General features: G+C 49.9%; 1 protein-coding gene across 2 annotated transcripts in view; it reads right to left on the reverse strand.

Annotated features, from left to right (window-relative positions):
* Positions 1 to 18778, reverse strand: part of TM9SF4 (transmembrane 9 superfamily member 4) — a 53435-nt gene that overhangs the window by 3065 nt on the left and 31592 nt on the right. Inside the window, exons 4-17 of one of the 2 annotated variants that reach the window (XM_004442485.3) lie at positions 17219 to 17387; positions 16989 to 17118; positions 16325 to 16448; positions 14863 to 14981; positions 14650 to 14761; positions 13229 to 13299; positions 11058 to 11190; positions 9985 to 10066; positions 9812 to 9887; positions 6333 to 6416; positions 4432 to 4607; positions 3877 to 3940; positions 2884 to 3003; positions 1928 to 2017 (exon numbers count right to left, since the gene is read on the reverse strand). In XM_004442485.3, the coding sequence (XP_004442542.1) occupies positions 1928 to 2017; positions 2884 to 3003; positions 3877 to 3940; positions 4432 to 4607; positions 6333 to 6416; positions 9812 to 9887; positions 9985 to 10066; positions 11058 to 11190; positions 13229 to 13299; positions 14650 to 14761; positions 14863 to 14981; positions 16325 to 16448; positions 16989 to 17118; positions 17219 to 17387 (1550 nt within the window). The remainder of the gene's footprint in view (positions 1 to 1927; positions 2018 to 2883; positions 3004 to 3876; positions 3941 to 4431; positions 4608 to 6332; positions 6417 to 9811; positions 9888 to 9984; positions 10067 to 11057; positions 11191 to 13228; positions 13300 to 14649; positions 14762 to 14862; positions 14982 to 16324; positions 16449 to 16988; positions 17119 to 17218; positions 17388 to 18778) is intronic. The other variant, XM_087445430.1, reaches the window with a different exon arrangement.

Below are 18778 nucleotides of genomic sequence, written 5' to 3' on the forward strand. Positions count from 1 at the left end.
TTTCCAGACAAGGCTCTGGGGCCGAAGGAGGAGGTCTTTAGAGCAGAGAAGATTAGGGCAGAGGGAGGAAGGACAGGAGGCTGTGATGTGACCCCAGGGGGCAGCGTAGGAGGCTATGGCAGCTAGGTTTTGTTTGCCCAACACTCCTTCCTGTCTTCCTGCTTCCAGGTGTTTTGGGCCACCCGCTCCCTACTCTGTGGTCCTGTTGAGGCTGTCAGTCATAGTATAAAACCTAAGCTAGTCAATCAGATTACACCATCCCATTGGACCTGAGGAACACTGAGCGATGCATGTAACCTGGACCAAGGAGTGTCTTCCCTGGGATTGGTAATATGATGGTAGAGGAAAGACATCCTTTTAGCTCTAGACTTTGAAGCTGAGAAAAGGAGACTCTAGGGCTGCCACTGGCCATCTTTCGACTTTGTGGAAAGATCCTGCCTATGGACTGAAGCCAAGAAAACATACACAGAGCGGAGGCGTGGACAGAGAGTGCTGACATCATTTGAGATGCTGGCTCTAACCACGCCTGAAACTAGAATTTCAACTTCTTCAACTTTCTAGTTTTATCAGTCAATACATTCTCCTTTTGCTTAAGCCAGTTGGAACTGGATTTTGGTCATTTTCCACTCAAAAGAATTCTGATTAATATGGGCTGTGGAGGAGGGAAATTCGATTTTTTTCTGGATGATTCTAGGAATAAGACTATGGCCTGAAGATGGAAGTTACAGAGAAGCAGACTTCAGTGTGAATCAAGGAAGGCCTTGATAATAACAGGAACTATTCAAAGAGAATGGGAGTGTCAGGAGGGAGTGTCTTCTGTCACTGGATGTGCTAAAGCAGGGGTCAGCAAACTGTTTTAAAGGGCCAGATTATAAATAGTTTAGGTTTCGCAGACCATATGGCCTCTGTTGAAACTACTCAACTCTGCCATCGTAGTGTGAAAGCCGCCACAGACAATATGTAAATGAACGGGCATGGCTATGTTCCAATAGAACTTGATTTACAGAAACAGGCTTGCTGGCCCATGGGCTACAGTTTGCTGACCCCTGAGCTAGATGATCACTTGTTGGCATCATTGGAGAAAAGGGGGCACGGTCAGCACAATGGAAGCGGGGGCGGAGCACCATGCTAAATGATCCTTACAGTCCTGTCCAACCTGACACTTTTGGGAAAGGGCATTCCAAGCTTCAACCAAATGACCTATGACTCTAGTTTAGGAATACACCCTGGTTGCGAGCAGAGGACTGCTTGCTTTTGGGTTCTGGAGACCCAAAGTACAGTTAGTGAGGCCCAGTCTTCAGTGTTAGTCTCAGAGGTGACAGGTCCAGAGAGTGACCCCAAATTCCTCTCAATGGCCCATCTGGTTTGTGTGTCATGCAGGAATCTACCAAAACTGCTATGAGGCTCTGTCTGTACTCTTACTCATGCCACTCTGTGGGGACAACAAGTTCTGTGAGTGTACTTGAGTTCCTCAATTTGGATGACAAAGTCTATTGCAGCATTTTCTGCTTTTATCTTGATTAACGCTCTTCATCTACTTTCTTTATTCTTTCATATTATTGTTCCTTTTTTTCTAGCTTCTTGAGGTGAATACTGTATTATCAATCTCTCTTATTTCCTATTAAAAGCAGTGTAAGGTGATATATTTCTTTTAACTTCCACTTTGGCTGTATCTCTCAGGTTTTGCATGCAATATTCTCATTGTCATTTATCCTGAAGGCTTTTGTCTTCCAAAAATATAGAACACAGATTCTCTCTTTCCTAAAAAGATGCATGTTCTAGAGCAGAAACAGTTCTAGAATGGCTTTCGCCCTCCCCATTCTTGGTGGGAAAGTAAGATTTAGACACTTGTGCTTTTCCCCCAGCACCCTCCTCTCCACTATCCTGCCCTAAAAGGGCTAGGGGGCTCCCTTATGCACGGTGGTACCTTGTTAACAAAATAAAAGATGGCATAGACCAGGACGTAGAATGCAGAGCCCCCGGACACTAGGAAATTCCTCCACCACCAGCGGTAATCCTGAGGAAGAAACAAAAAAGGGTCATTGCTGTCTCCAGGCAGAACCTCTTCCTGCCAAGTTTTGCAGTTGTTTGAGGGACTAAAGACTCTGGGTAAGAACAGTAATATTTGGGGTGATGGGAAGGTTTTATACCTTGACTGTGACGGTGGTTACACAACTGTATGCATTTCTAGAAACTCAGAGAACTGTAAACTAAAAAGGGTGAACTTTACTGTTTAAAATTATACCCCAATCTAAAAAAATCAACAATAAAAGAACAGTAATAACAATTACTAACATTTCTTGAGCAAATGCTCACCATGTGCCAGGCAGCACTCTAAGTGCTATATATGAATCAGCTCAATTTCATCCCTGTAGCAACCCTCTGAGTCAGGTCCTAGTGCTATCCCTGTCACATGAGGAGGAGACGAAGGCAGTGAGGTTAAGCAACTGCCCAAGATCCAGAGCTACTAATGGAGGAGCCAGGGTTTTGGCCCAGGCCATTTGTCCCAGAGCCCTTGTTTTGCCCACTCTGCCAAGAGCTAGTCCCCAGAGGGAGGGCAGGTCACTCAATCTGCATTAGCTGTTGGAGAAACCACTACTGGAATGGACTCAACATTGACAAATCTACTGTTTCTTTCATCAGTAAAGACTGATGCGGAAGTCGCGGTGACTTCCCCACACAACTACGCTGTGAGGTAGGGATTATTAACTCCAGTCTACAGCTGAATAAACGGAGGCTCGGAGAGGCAAAGCGACGTACTTGCCCAAGACCTCATGGCCAGAAGAGGGGGGATCACATGGGAAACGCAGACAGCCTCACTTGACCCATTCAATGCTGGATCCAGCTCCCCCCACCCCCAACTCCTGGCCCCATTCTCCTCACCTCTGCACACAGCTGGAAGTACACCATGACGATGCTGATTTGTGAACAGGACACCACCAGGATGATGAAGACGAGGAACAGGAAGCCAAAGAGGTAATAGAACTGATTTTCCCAGATTGCCTGCGGACACACCACAGCTGGCCTTCAGCTAGCCTGCCTCCACTCAGTGGCCCCTTCCCCTGGCACACCCTGCCTGTTCTCAGGAACATCATCCCTCAGTCAGGACTGGCATACCACCTGCCACTGGAGCAGGAATGGAGATACCATCATGACACCATCAGGGCCTGTGGGCCTGGCATGTGACTCTGACTGGTCTCTTCTCCCTGGAGTAGAGGGTGAGCCAGGCTCTTCTTAGAGCAAGGATCTTAGAGGGGCTGGAGCATGGCTGACCCTGCGATGGGTGGGCTGCAGCCTGAACTCAGCAGCTTGTGGAAAATAATGAATGGCTCTGAAGAGCCCTTCTGCCAACTTTACCTTGGCACACCTAGGACAGGAGTAATCATCATCACAAAAACAGCTACAATTTAACAAGCATTTTCTGAACATCAAGCACTGCACCTTTTATAGACATTATTGCATTCCAGCCTCACAATGATCCTGAGAGTTAGGGATCATTCCCCCCCCTTTCCTGAGAGTTCTGAGGAAGTTAGACAGGTAAAGATGTGTAGGGGCCCAGAAATCAAAGCAGATGCAATGATGATAATGGTGGTGACTGACTGCAATAATACTGAAGCAGCTTCTATTTACTAGACCCTTCCCAGACACCAGACCCTGGACACATGGCGTATCTCATGTAACCTTCCAAGACGTCCTGAGAGGCAGGACTGTTACCCCATTTCAAGATGAAGAATGGGGACTCCAAGAGGTTACATGGCCCATCTGAAATTTCATAGGCATGAGAGGCAGAGTATGTAAGTGGAGGGGTAGGGACCAGGCTAGCGTGGGTGAAGGCTGTGTGTGCGGAGGGGTGGGGGAGCAGGCAGCAGTACTCACACTGAAGATGAAGAACAGCTCAATGAACATGGCACCAAAGGGCAGGATCCCAGCCATGAGGATGCTGCGGCAGAACAGAGGGTTAACACTGTGAGGAGACCCAGGCCATCGGACGCCCCAGGCTCCCTCCCAAGCCAGCACGAACAAGAGTGCTTACATGGGCATGGTGGTTCTCATTCTTTTGGCATGCTTTTGTACCATTACAGCCTCTTGAGAGGTGGGCATCATTCTCCTCATTTTTTAGATGGGGAAACTCAGGTAGAGAGCTGGGGTGACTTGCCTGAGGTCTGAGTGGTTGTCTTAACCTGTCTCACCACACCTTTCCACCCCTCCTCTTCCCTGTCCTGGTTCCTAGGCTGACACCAAGTCTGGCTACAACTTGGTCCTCTTTATCTTAGAGCAAAGCTAAGCTTTCATGAAGTCTTCTAGAGTCAGCTGGAGCTGCAGAACACCAGTCACAGCACCCTCAGTAGGAGGCCTTAAGGAGATGGCTCAGGGCACTGTCGGCCTCGCCCACTCCAGAACTCCCTGGCTTTGCCCGTGCCAGAGACTCACCCCACAAATCGGTTCATGTACCACCGCTGTTCGGGGATCTGCCGGGGAATCTGGTTGGTGCGCACAGGGTTGTCATACGGCTGCTTGCGGAAGCCGAAGTAGTAGCCCAGGTAGACGAGGGGCAGGGAGATCCCGAACCACATGCACAGCAGGGCCACCATGGTGGGGAAGGGTACCTGTGGGCACAGCGCCATGAGGCTCCACAAGGCCCTGATGCCCAGGCTGGGGGTTATGCAGGGGGGAGGGGGACCTTCTGGGATCCAGGGAAGGAAGGGCACAGGAAGGAAGGGCACAGCAGGGCCACCATGGTGGGGAAGGTCCTGCAGACACACCCTCCACAGGGCTCCTGGCCAGAACCTCTTGGGCCTGACCTAGTCCTGGGGAAGAGCAGAGAGCAGAGGGAGGACCGTTTGAAGTCCTTCACTTCACTGTGAAGTGAAGAAGGAACCACGGCACCCCAGAGGAGCCTGTCATCCCAGGAGGAAGAGGGAAAGAAGGGGGAGGAGGAGACTGAGAACACGAAGGGGAGATGAAGAGGCCAGAACCAAGGGAAATTATGTGTGGTATGTGGTAAGTTAAGTGAAGAAAGAGGGGAACAACAGAATTGCACAGATAGTGTGTTCCCAATTTTGTTAAAATAAAACACCACCATATACTACTAAGTGAAACAAGCAGGTTATAAAACCATATGTATAGGACTCCATTTTAATAACAAAACTCCAATATTTATAGGTATACGTGCCTAGAGAGGCCTACACCAAAAAGTGAACTGCACGCCCCTGGATGGGACATGGCGGAGCAGAACTGATTTTTCATTCTCTTCTTTATCCTTTTCTGTACAGCATTAGGTTTTACAACTATCATGCAAAATGGAAGAAATGAATTAACATATGTAAAGTATTTAGAATAGTACTTATCCAAAGTAAGCACCATATAAATGTTTGCTATTATTATTTTATAATTTTAAATTATATGTCATTCCATTTTAAATATATCTAAAAAAGTAAAGAAGACTGCAAAAACATATAGTAAAGACCTACATAGTATTTATCTCTGGGTAATTGGATTAGAGGGTTACTTCTGATTTCTTTTTTAACTTCTCTGGACTTTCCAAAATTTCTACCATGAGTGTTTATAATGAGCAGTTCGTGACGGAGATAAAAGTGTTGAGAGAGAGAAAGAAGACAGGTATGAAAAAGAGGAAGCGGGAGGACGAGCACGACTCTCTTTCCTGAGGGAGGCTTCCTGGACTGCTGGAAAGAACTCGGCCCCTGGCAGCCCGGACTTGAAGCCTCGCCCAAGGACCTTTAGCGGGCACCGGTAGGTGGAGGGGAGGCGGCTCCATCTGCTGAGGCCAGGATGGCAAATGCCTGCCCCACCTTTACTGCAGCCCTGCTAATTGATCAAGACCCCATCTCCCCACCCCAACTGAGTTCACAGTCCTGCTCAATGAGTCCTGGGCAGCTGCTGGCAATGACTGGGGCTGGCAAGATCCTTGCTCTGAGGACAGGACAACCTATAGAGGCGGGTGCTGAGGGGCAGGGACACTAGGAGGGGAGCCTTGTTTTAGGATACGGACCTAACAAATTCACGCCAGGCAGCTTTCGCTTGGCGGAGACAAAGGGAAATTCCCTTTGTTGGCCCCTGGACTGTGGAAACCTCCCTATAGGGAAGCAAGCTTTGGCCAGCTGTCTGAGAGCTCACAGGGAGGCCAGGGTCACAGCAGATGGGTGGGCAGGGCTGGGGAAACCCCAGCTGGCCTTTAGCCACCAGGGCCGGGAACAGAACTCTGGGGACTCAGAAAAGGGAAGGGAACAGCAGGAAGTGACCTGCAGGAGTGGGAGCACAGCTGGCCCTCCCTTGCTGGGGAAAGGCTGAAAGGGTGGGGGGAGGGCACTTACAGCTCCTGATGAGTGCTTTCCCCAGATGAAGCAATTCAATACGAAGCAGATGCCAAAAACCACACCAGGGTACAGCGTCGCCGTCTGGAAATAAGAGAGTCCAGGCTGGGAAGCTGCATCTGGGGAGCTCCCACCTGTCCCAGTGGGGCTGCCAGACCAGAGGTCTTCAACCCCTCCTGTCCTTCAGAACTCAGCTCAAGGATCATTTTTCCAGGAAGCATTCCCTGACCCCAGATTAGGCGAGCCTCCTGTTCTCTGTCCTTTTAGATCCCTGAACTGCCCCTTCCTTGCCCTCGTCCCAGTTTGTAATTATGTATTGATGTTACCTGGTCAATGTCTGCCCACCTCCACAGACCATAATCTCCTCAGAAGGATGTGTCCTCCTGTTTACTGATGTCCTCCCAGCACTTAGAACACAGTAGCTGCTCAATAAACATTTGCTGACTAGGAATGAATGAATAAAACTTTTATAAAACATATATGTCTGGGCCTCAACTTAAACTGCCCAGAGCAGTGGTTAAGCTTTAATGGGGTCTGAGAGGCGGCGGGTGCTGGCCTCCACACGCACCATCTCACGTAGTCCTCTCTACAGGCCTAGAGGAGAAGGACTATCATTATCCCCCTTTAAAGAGGAGGACACTGAGGCCCAGCAATGTTAAATATACCACCCCCCCCACCCCCCCACTTCACACAGTCATGGAAGGTTGGAGCAGAGGTTCAAACTCAGGCAGACTGACTCTAGAGCCCACGCTCCTGATTCCCTGCAGTGTATTCTATCCAGTCAGAATCTTTTGGGCTGGGGCCCAGGCACGTGGAACCAAAGCCCAAGACCTACAGTTGAGCCTCCTTCATTGCTGTGGCTGCCTGAGCATCCAAGAGGGTCACTGACCACAATGCCTGAGGCCCCCTGCAATCTGGCATTCAACCTCCACTGCCAGTTTCACCTTTGGCCCATAGCCTCCCACATCCTATAACTGGCCACTGTTCTGCAAGTCCCTGCCCCTGGGCCTTTATGTAGGTTGAGTGGTCCACATCTCAAGGTATCCGCCTCCTGAGCACTAATGCTGTACCAAGGGCCTTCCATGCACAGTCTCTTTCCATCCACACAACAACTCTGAGTAGGTATAACCATCCCCTACTGGAGAGATGGGGAAACTGAGGCTCAGAGGGCTGTTCAAGGTTACCAACCAAGGAAAGAACAGAGCCAGGACTGGGATCTAGGAGATTCCAGGACCTGAGGCCCCTTGGCTGGTTGCTTTTGTCCATCTGAAACCCTCCTCTTCAAGGCCCAGTTCAAATGTCATTTCCTCCCTTCCTGTGTGTTTCTGCTTTACTCTGCTGTGTATTAGGGAATTCCTCGTCTGCCCTCCTGGCTAAAATTTATGGACTGGGAACTGTGCTAGATATCAGGGGTAACAGGAAAAAAGTTCCAGTGAGGAAGACAGACCCATAAACGGAGAACAACATATGTGGCACTACTTGTCAGTACAAGGCCCTGCCCAGGCTCCTCTGGGGCACCAAGGAGGACAATGAAGTGAGAATGGTGGGAGGAGGGAGAGAGGAAGCTTCTAGAAGAGTGATGCCAGACTTAAAAGATGAGCTGAGGGGCCAGCCCAGTGGCATAGTGATTAAATTCACACGTTCTGCTTCGGCGGCATGAGGTTTGCCGGTTCGGATCCTGGGCATGGACCTACTCACTGCTCATCAAGCCACGCTGAGGCGGCGTCCCACATAGAAGAACTAGAGGGAACTACAACTAGGACATACAACTATGTACTGGGGCTTTGGGGAGAAAAAAAGAAAAAGAGGAAGATTGGCAACAGATATTAGTTTAGGGCCAATCTTCCTCAAAAAAAAAAAAAAAAGGAAAGAAAGATGACGCGAGGAGAGTGAGGGGATGGTGTGCAGGGCAGAGGGCATGGCAGAGGCAGGAGGAGAGAAGAGCAGTCGGATACCTGCACTGCTACGGGCTGTAGCAGATGCCCACCTGTGGAGGACGGCAGAACACCAGGGAAGGGTCAGAATCTTGCAGGCGCACCAGGGAGGCTTAGGACAGTTAAGGGTCCAGGCAAGAGGCGAAGACGCCTAAACCTGGGCAAGTCCTGGAGATGGAGATGGGAGGGAATTCACGGACTATGCGGCAGGAAACCCCTCAACACATGATGTGTGAGACGAGGCAGGGCACGAGGGAAGAGGAGGAGGAAAGGAAGCCACCCAGGAGTCTGGCTTGGGGGCCTGGGTGAATGAGGGTGCCACTGGACGCAAGGAGCAGGTTTGGGGGAGAGACTGGGTTTGGTGTGGGATCCGCTGAAGGGAGATCCTGGAGGGTGTCTGGTGGAAGACCTCACCAGGGGAGGAGAGGACTGGGTTTTACGCTTCTGTAGATCCCTGGCTCTCGGCACACAGTGGCCTGAGAAAAATGCTTGATGCATCCAGAATTCAGGAAACTTTGATCCTTCCAGAACAATCACTGTCGCAGCTCTTCTATAGGGAGGGCTTACTATGTGCCAGGGGTGTGGCAGCCGAAGCTGGGACAGCCTGAGCTCCCCTGGGGCTTTGGGGCAGCTGTGAGAACCATCTCAGAACGCTGGGACCAGAGGCTTCTCTGAGTTTGTCTCCCTGTTTGCATGCCCTTCTCCAGGGCTTGCCCTGGTCCTCTGAGGGCCTCACTTGCCCTGGGAGAGGGGGCTCGGGGCTCCCTGGGAGGCAGGGTTGACTCCCAGGAGTCCTCTGGTTTCTACAGTCTTTTCTGCTGCCAAGAACTGTCCTCAACACCAGGAGGAGAGAGAAAGGCAGGAGCTGTCCTCACTGAAGAGAAATGGAGGCACTGAAGTCTGAAAAATAGGCTGACAGTGATGGGGGTCTGGCCCCTCCTGCCCCTGACAGGCAGTTCTGTCTTTTCTCTGTAGGGCAGGGTGTCCTCCCAGCAGCCCTGCTGATCATTTTTTTTTTTTTTTGGTGAAGAAGACTGGCCCTGAGCTAACATCCATGCCCATCTTCCTCTATTTTGTATGTGGGACACTGCCACAGCATGGCTTGATGAGCGGTGTGTTGGTCTGCACCCAGGATTTGAACCTACGTACCCCGGGCTGCCAAAATGGAGCATGCAAACTTAACCACTATGCCACCCGGCCAGCCCCTGCTGATCAGTTTTCGAACTTAACTTTGACACCTGGGCTTGGTGCCTAAATCCTGTCATTCTGAATCCCCTATTTCTTCTCTTGCTTGAGCCATTGGCCAACATAGGCTAAAATCACCTAAATTCAATCCCCTCATTTTATGCATGAGGCCCTCAGAGGTCCGCTGCGCCTGTGGGAAAGAGCCCAGCACTCCTGACTCTCAGGCGTGTGCTCCTCTCGCCCCCTCATGCTGCCGCTCAGCCTCCGGCCCTAAAATCCCCACCAGGGCCTCCCCACGCTCCTCCTGAAGAGCCCAAGAAAAAGCCCACCAACACAGGGAGGGGGTATTAGGACACTCACACAGAAGGCTCCTTTCTTCCACCGATGGCCTTTGAGAGTGCGGTATAGACGGCCGGCAGAAAATCCACCAAACACCCTGTGGGAAAATGGCAGGGATCCACAGCAAGGAGACTTGTTAGGTGGAGCATAGGTGGCTTGTGCCAGCCCCTAGGAGCCCACTCAGACACACCTACCCCATGAACATGAAGAGGAAGCAGGCGGTGGTCATGAGAGCTCCCCGGCTGGAGGGCGACAGCATCCCAAGCATGGCCACAACTGTGAAGGGAGGGGAGGAAAGAGAAGATCAGGGTGGCTGATCGCCAGGCCAGGTTGGCTGACAGGGCAGATGAGGCTCCCCTACTCCGTTGAGCAGCATGCTCCCTTTCCACTCTACAGGAGAAGACCAGGTCTTAGCTGGGGTTCAGAGGGATGCACCAGCCACTGGGCCTTGGCTGGCCGCATCTGTACGGCAGCCTCCAGCCCACAGAGTGCTTGCAACCAGCCAGGCACCGAGCTGAGAGCATTATGAATGCCAGCTAACTGAATCTGCCTTATCAACCCTGGGAGGTGGACGTTAGTTTCCCCATTTCTCAGATGAGGAAACTGAGGCTCACAGAGGTTAAGTGACTTGTCCAAGATCACAAAGCTTGGAGGCATGAGGCTGAGATACAAATTTAGGCAGATTAGTTTCTAAGAAATTTGATTTTAAAAGTTCTCATCATAAGAAAAAAAAATTATAACTGTGAGGGATGGATGTTAACTAAACTTACTGTGGTAATCATTTTGCAATATATATACATATATCAAATCATTATGCTGTACACAAACTAATATAGTATTAAATGTCAGTAAAAAATGGTTAAAATGGTAAAAAAAATTATTTAGGCCAACTGGCTTCAGAACTGTCTATAACTACTATATATTAGATTTTTGGGGTTGTCTTCTGAGAAAAAAGACCTGATTCCAGTCCTAATTCTGGTGCTGACTTGGGTAAATCACTTAACGCCTGACTGCAAAAGGAGGCCAACCTCAGAGCACTGACGTGCAGCTTCAGCGACCGAGTGGCATGGTGGGCTGCCAGTGGGGCAGGCAAGTTCTGAGGAGGGTCGAATCACTAGGGCCTGGGGCTGAGAGGACTCAGCCCTCCTGCTGCGATGGACGGCTCTGACTGGCCCAGAGACGCCGACTTGCTCCCCTTCTCCAGGAAGGGAAGCCCACCTTCTCTCAGACTCAGGCCCCCACACCCAGCCGCACAGAGCCCACTCACAGATGACGATGAGGATCATACAGAAGAGCTGAATGCCTGAGCCCAGCAGGGAGCTGAGGATCATGGGGTACTGGGGGGGCCTGAAGACATCACCGTGCACGAGCTTCCACCCAGACTCTTCCATGGTGTCTTCCTGCAGCAAAGGGCCAGAGTGAGGCTGCTTCTTGGGCTCTGGAGGAGGCAGCTCCTGCAGGACCACCCCCAAGGACCCACGCCCCCTAACTAGGGCTGAGGGTTCCTCAGGTGTCAACCAGCTCCACTCGGACACAGGAGTGTTAGTGACAGGAGAAAGTGCTTCCCAGAGAACTGTCACACGGGGAAAGGAGGGCACAAATGTGAGGCTTACAGCTACATAAAAGGAGAATCTCCTCCCCAAATTCCACAGACCTCACGCGTGGAAAAATAATGTAAACATGAACACACTGAAATGTTAACTGTGACAGTTTTTGGGTGGTCAGATTTAGAAGCAATGTATTTTTTTTACTGATTATGAAAGTAACACATGCTCTTGGGTCATAAAAAAAAGTAAAAAAACATTTTTGGTATATGGCATCATATTCAAATGAACAAAAAGTAATAAATATTTATCATGGAAAATTTTCTAAAAATCCAAAAAGATTGAACAACAAAAGATATAAATGTCTGTACAAATAATCCATTATTATTGGATATCAGGTTATATCCAGTTTATTTAAATTATAAGTAAAGCTGCAATAAACATTTCTAGACCCAGTCTTTGTTTTTTTGATGCTTTCCTTAGGAAAATTATAGAAGAATTACCAGGTCAAAGCAAGTTAACTATTTCAGGTTCATGATATATACTGCCAATTAATTACTTTTCAGGAAACCATATATGTTCACTTGCATGGGTAGCATGGGAAGGTGCTTATCTCACATTAACCTTGCCAGTAATTAGTACTATATGAAAAAATAAAAATCTGTGCTAATTTGGGCGCTGGCCCAGTGGCATAGTGATTAAGTTTGTGTGCTTCGCTTCGGCAGCCCAGGGTTCATGGGTTCAGATCCCAGACATGGACCTACGCATCACTCACCAATCCACGCTGTGGTGGTGTCCCATATACAAAATAGAGGAAGACTGGCACAGATGTTAGCTCAGGGACCATCTTCCTTACCAAAAAAAAAAAAAAGTCTGGGCTAATCTGAAGGTCCAAAACTATCTTCTCATGATTGTTTGAATCTGCATTTTGGGGGGTTATCCCTGAGGTAAAAATAGTTTTTCACGTGTTTACTAGTCATATATAGTTCCTTGTCTATACATTTTTTACTCATTATCGCATTAGAGATTTTAGCGGTTTGTTTTTTTTTTTTTGGTGAGGAAGATCAGCCCTGAACTAATGTCTGTTGCCAATCCTCTTCTTCTTCTTCTTCTTCTTTTTTTTTTTTGCTGAGGAAGACTGGCCCTGGGCCAACATCCATGGCTATCTTTCTCTACTTTATATGTGGGATGCCTGCCACAGCATGGCTTGATAAGCAATGCATAGGTCCGCGCCCAGGATCTGAACCTGTGAACCCCGGGCCGCTGAAACGGAGCACGTGAACTTAACCACTACGTGATGGGGACGGCCCCCAAGATTTTAGGTTTTTTTTTAAAGAGATTTTTTTTTTTTTAAAGATTTTATTTATTTTTATTTTTTCCCCCCAAAGCCCCAGTAGATAGTTGTATGTCATAGCTGCACATCCCTCCAGCCACTGTATGCGGGACGCGGCCTCAGCATGGCCGGAGAAGCCGTGCGTCGGTGCGCGCCCGGGATCCGAACCAGGGCCGCCAGTAGCGAAGCGCGCGCACCCAACCGCCAAGCCACGGGGCCGGCCCAAAGAGATTTTTATACCAATTCTTATAACTGTATCATCTTTTTCCAAGTTTGTTGCAAACATTGTTTTACCATTTCACTTTTCTGTTTTGTTTATGTATTCGGACATGCAGAACAGTTTTTAAATTTTTAATGTCAAATTCATCAAGTTTTCTTTCTGTGATTTCTTCTATTGCTTTTACGGGTCATTAAACATTTTTTTTCCTTTTCAATATTAAGGTTTACTCTACGAATAAACACACGCACACACACCCCCCTCCTGGTCTGGTAGGCTCGGAGCCCTACTGCTAGACTGCCCTCCCTTTCCAAGTCCATCCCTCCCCAGCCAAGACCTCGTACAATGTCATCCTCCTTGTTATAGTTGGCGATGTCCTTCCGGAGGGTCCGAATGATAATCATACTCAGGATGCCTGAAACAGATAGGGGTGGGGAGGAGGAAGAGTCATCAGCACTGCCAACCAAGTCTCCTGTGCTGCATGCCTGTCTGGGCTTGGGGTTTCGCTGAGTGACAGCTGGCATGCATGGCTTTCTCCGGTGGGAACTGGCTATGCAGCCACCAAGGGTCCTCTCGTGGGCACAGCTCCACCCCACATACCCAGGGAGGGGTGCATGAAGGGTCACTCCCCTGGTGGGGGAAGGAAAGAGCTGCTGGGATGCATGCTTTTTATTCTAGGGAGGACAGCATCCCAGCTGCTCCATGGCTTGGTCCTACCAGCTTCTCCAGTCTCACCTCCTCCCAGGCTCCCCTCTCACTCGGCCCCTGGTTATCTGCTGCTTTTGTTATCAGTTCAAATCTCAGCTCTCTCTCACCTCCATGCCTTTAACCAGGCTACTCCCTTTGCTGGAATGCCCCAATCTTCCCTGACTCTTACACACGTTTCAAGACTCACCCCAGGCATCTTTGCCTCTCAACACCCCAAACAGTTCAGGGACCCCCCACTTGTACTTCCACGGCACCCTGTTTACCTCTCCAGGCAGCACTGTGTAGTGCTTAAGACAACGGGTTGTATGACTTGAGCCAACTTAACATTTTCAGGCTTAGCTCATGGGACTTCAAGGATCGAGACATTTGTAAAGTGCTTATTAGCACAGCAGCTGGCCCCTCGGTAAATGTTTAATAAATAGTAGCTAGCATTATCTTTACTTCTCACATGGTATTGAAATGATCAGTTTCACTCCACCTCTGCCCATTACGCTCCCACCTCTCACCATCCAGCTTCTCACCAAGCTTGTCCTGCTCCAGGGCCGTGGCCCTCGCTGGATCAGTCTTTCCTGGATCTCCCTCCTCATTTAGAGAGGTCTCCTCTAAAGTAGCCTTCACCCTTTCCTCAACAGCTGTGTATTTGGTCACCCTGTGTATCTGCTTCATAGCACTTCTCATCATCTGGAACTCAACTATTTCTTTGCTTTTCTGTCTCTCTCCCACCATCAGAACAGACTCTATGAGGGCAGAGACTGGGTTGGGCTTACTCAACACCATATCCCCAGCATCTGGCATAACGCCTGCACAGAATGAGCAACAACCAAGTCTGGATGAATGAATGTGTGCATGAAGAGAGGTATCTGTCTTCCCTCAGGGAGCTCTCCAGAGTAGAGGCTGAATTTTTTCACCTTTGTATACCTGACGCCTAGCACAGAGTGCTGATGTCTGTTTTTGACCCACACTTGGCCCCTAGAAGTCCCCCTTAAGTGATGTGATGCCTCAGCCTCTCATCCCTCACTGCCTTGTCACTTCACCCTCCAACCCACAGATCTCTCACCTGACAGGAAGAAGACTACCACGACAGAGTTAATGATAGAAAACCAGTGGATCTGCACGTCACTCATGGTCAGGTAAGTGTCCCAGCGAGAGGCCCATTTGATGTCACTTTCCTGGCAGGGGGGCAGGAAGCACTAGAGTTAGGCCTCCTGCTAGACAAGTCCTACCCAGACCAGAACCCTCCTCCCCTGCCGTGGGTTCCGGCCCGTCTCACCTCCCAGTGTACAGAGTAGGTGAAGTACAGCTGATTCTCCTTGGTGGGGTCAATTTCTTGGGGTGAGGAGTTGGTACCCTCAGGTAGGGTGCATGAACTCTTCTCATCTGTTTTGAGGTCTGTGAGAGACAGAGACTCAGTCTGTTCCTGTGGGGGGCCAGTGCCACTACCCAAGGGCTGTTCTGGGGGGTGCCCTCAGAGGCTGCCTGAGGGGGCAGCAAGCTGCTGGGACCCAGGGTCTGAGTGGAGGCTGGGAGAACAGCTGGCAACAATAGTTTTAAAATTATGCTCCCCAGGGCCCTGACCTTCCAAAGGGCCTTAGGGGTTGCAGAGAGGCACGTGCGGGGAGGGAGGGAGGGATCTGAGTCCCTCATTTAGTCAATCAATCTTCCTTCACTCAATTCAAACATTCATTTACTCATTCAATCAGTCCCATTCAACGTGAAAAACAACACTGACTCATTCTATCATATGTTTACTCACTCACTTAGTCCCCAGAGTCCTGGCACTTCACTAATTCACTCACTCAGATGCTTCTTTTATTCATTTACTCATTTGTTCATCCAGTTATCTGTCTATTCATTCAACCAACAAGCATATCATAAACACCTACTATGTGCCAGGTACTGTGCTGGAGAGAAAATAAAGGAGACAGAGTCTCTAACCTCAAAGAGCCAGTGGGGGAGCAGATGATGTAAAAATAATCACATAATAAACATAAAGCTGTGCTCATGACACTCACAGGAGGCGAGGCAGTATGCTGCTCTGAAAGTACAGGATCTATGAGACTTCTGTGGATGATTTTGTTTGAAAACTGGGTTCCACAGCTTAACAAAAAAACCCCAGAAACCCACCACCACTGTGGACAAAAGGCCAGGTTTGTTAAGTGGAAGCATGCCCTGTGGTGAACAAGGGCTGACAGGTGAGGCGAAGCTGGACCAGGTCCTATCAGGCCCACAGGGCTGGGGCTGGGCGCTCAAATTCCTGCACAGCTGCTGACCCTGGGCCAATCTTAGTCTATGCCAATCACTCACATGGACGAAGACAAACACTGAAACCGGCTGCCCGATAGCTCTGTCTGTACCCCTGTCCCTTGTTCTTCAACCCAGGGTGAGCTGGCTGGTTCTCAGGAGAGGCCCAGCCAAGCCCCAAGTTGCTGTTTGGTCTCGGCCAAGTCACCAACCTCTCTGAGCCTCTGGTTCCTCATGTATAACTACCACATAGCTCTGAGGGTTGCCGGAAGGTGGTAAACTGGTAAGGTGCCAGGCCAGGACACAACAGATGTCAGCTCTCCCCTCACCTCCCACCTTCTGTAATGGGAACACAGCGACCCTGCCTTGGCTGGGCCCATATGCCACACTGGGGCCTATTGGCCATGTCAGGAATCAAGTGTGAGAAGACCCTGAGTGTGGAAGCCCAGGCCCATCCAGCCCTGCCCCTCTGGTCAGACCTCCCCACTCACCCTCCAGCCTGATGCTCTGGGGAATCACCTCGAAGCGGACGACACGGTATGTGTGCTCCTGGTCCTCTTCCAGGTCCTCCCGGTGGTAGTAAAGGATGAACGAGAGGTGGTTGTGCAGGTAGATCTAAAACAGAGCAACAGAGAGAACAAAATAGCTAGTAGCCAAGAGACAACCAGAAAATCCCTCAGGAAGACCACCCCAGGTATTGGGTCCCTCTCCTCACCCAGCAGGCCCAGCTGTACCAACCTTCCAAAAACACTGCTCTCAGAGCACTCCCCTGCTCAGAAACCCTCCGAGGTCACTCAACAACTAGTAAGTGGTGGAGGCAGGACTCACAACCCAGGGAGCCCACATGCGCTTGACCGCTACCCTCTCCTACATACCGATGGAATTCCAGATTTTTTTTTTTTTGGTTTTAATCTCATAAATATGGAAGCTGAGTTTTTAGGGACTGTGCCTTCCACCTCCTGTGTAGCATCTGCCAAAACATGCAGACTTCTGACAGACCACGCCCAGGGACAACAGGAGGACCCTGCCTCGGCCATCCCCCATCTTTTCTGTTATAAGCCTAGAACTAAATGTTTCCCGCTTCTCTGCGGCCCCAAGTGCTCATGACTTTAGGGTGTGGCTCCCCAGCTCTTTGAGCACAATGTGACACTCTACCTTGTTGACATCCGTGAAGCCGAGCCGGTAGCCGTGTTCAAACTGCACATCTTTTTCCTTCTTCTTGTCATCGCCGTCGCGGTTGGAGTAGAGCTCCAGCCGGGTGGCCACAGGCAGGTTGTCAGCAATGCTGGAAACCCAAGGCCCTGCTCAGTCCCTCTGGACCGCCTCTTCCATAGTGCCCTCCCCTACGTGAACTTGAGGCCGGCAGGGAGCGGAGGACAACTTACAGGTGGACGTAGTAGTCTTCTGAGATCCGCTCAGCCACGAGCCGGCTCTGTTCCACAGTCAAGGTCACCGGCTTGTTGGACTGGCTGCACAGAACCTCACACTTCTTTTCGCTGTTCATGAGAACCTGGAAAGGGGTGTTGACAATCCGGTCCCCTCTCAGCACCTCTCCTGCCATAAGAGAGACAGATGGAGCTCAGAGCTTCAGCCCTGAGGTTGCTGAGGTCAGCAGAGCCAGCGAGACACAGGGCTGACCACGGGGCCTTCAGCAGTTCCTCAGCCTGGCACCCGCTGCTCTACCCCATCTGCTCACGCCCACTTGTCCGTCTGACTCCCACCTGTCGCCCTCTCCTCCCACTTTGTGCTCTAGCACCACCAGACTCTTCAGAGCACAAACATGCCACAGCATGCCATGCCTCTGGGCCTCACGTCGTTTCCTCTGCCTGGAGTGCCATTCCTTGCCCCAAGTTCCTGGGAACCCCTCCTCACCCTTCAAGCTCAGCCTCTATCACTCTCTGGGAAGCCCTTCCTGACCCCCTCAGGACTGAGCTCGTCAGTGCCTCCTCTGACTTCCCTCTGTACAGAGGCAGCATCATACAGTGGTGAAGAGACAGGGCCACCTGCTATTGAACCTGGGCTCTGCCACTTACTAGCTTAGCAATGTTGGTAAGTTACTTAACCTCACTGAGCCTCAACTTCCTCATCTGTAAAATGGGGATAATAATAGTACCCATCTCACAGGGTTACAATGAGAAATAAAGTACCAGGCACAGAGTAGGCAGGCAACAAATACTATTTTTATCATGAGCATCACTTCTACACCTTTTCATACATCAGTGATGTGACTTTGCACAATGTGATGATATATTAGGTTTCTGCCTCCCCTACCTGACTATGACCTCTTTAAGGGCAGACGATGTTCCTTATTTATCTCTGTCTTCAGATCCTGGTTCAGGCATGGAGGGAAGTAGGACAAAATCCAGCAACTGAGATTTTTAGCCAAAACATGTTTCTACTTAATGAACTGGCACACCCCTTGCATGCCTACTGCCTCCGAGTCACCTGCTGCCAGTCGTCACGCTAGCAGGCACTGAGCAGTTAGGGATGGTCGACTAAAACCAACGGCACTTTCACTCTGAGCTGTTCTAACAACTCTACTGGGATGATGTGAAACTGGGGCAAGCTGAAGGAAACCGACCAAAGTCAACAGGCCGGACTAACGCCTGCACACACATCTGCTCTCACACCTGCCTACCAGTGTGGACCCGCTTGATGTGGCACTCTCTGCCTGGTCGGTTGGTCATTAGTTCATTCATTCATTCCCAAACATGTACTGGGTATTGGTTACGTGCTGGGCCCTGAAGACAGAATGGTGAACAGACATACTCATGGAGCTTATGGTCTAGCTTATGGAAGATGGACTTCGATTAAATAATCAGGATAACGAGAATATATCATATAACCCTAAGAGGAACTTGCTCTAGACATGGGGGAGTAGGTCTAGGAAAGTTTCTCTGAGGAAGGGATGCTTGAAGTGAGCTCTAAAGGAAGACAGGAGTTAA

This window comes from Ceratotherium simum, chromosome 21 (assembly GCF_057802395.1).
Source record: "Ceratotherium simum simum isolate JZ-2026a chromosome 21, ASM5780239v1, whole genome shotgun sequence".
In the NCBI taxonomy this organism is placed as follows: Eukaryota; Metazoa; Chordata; class Mammalia; order Perissodactyla; family Rhinocerotidae; genus Ceratotherium; species Ceratotherium simum.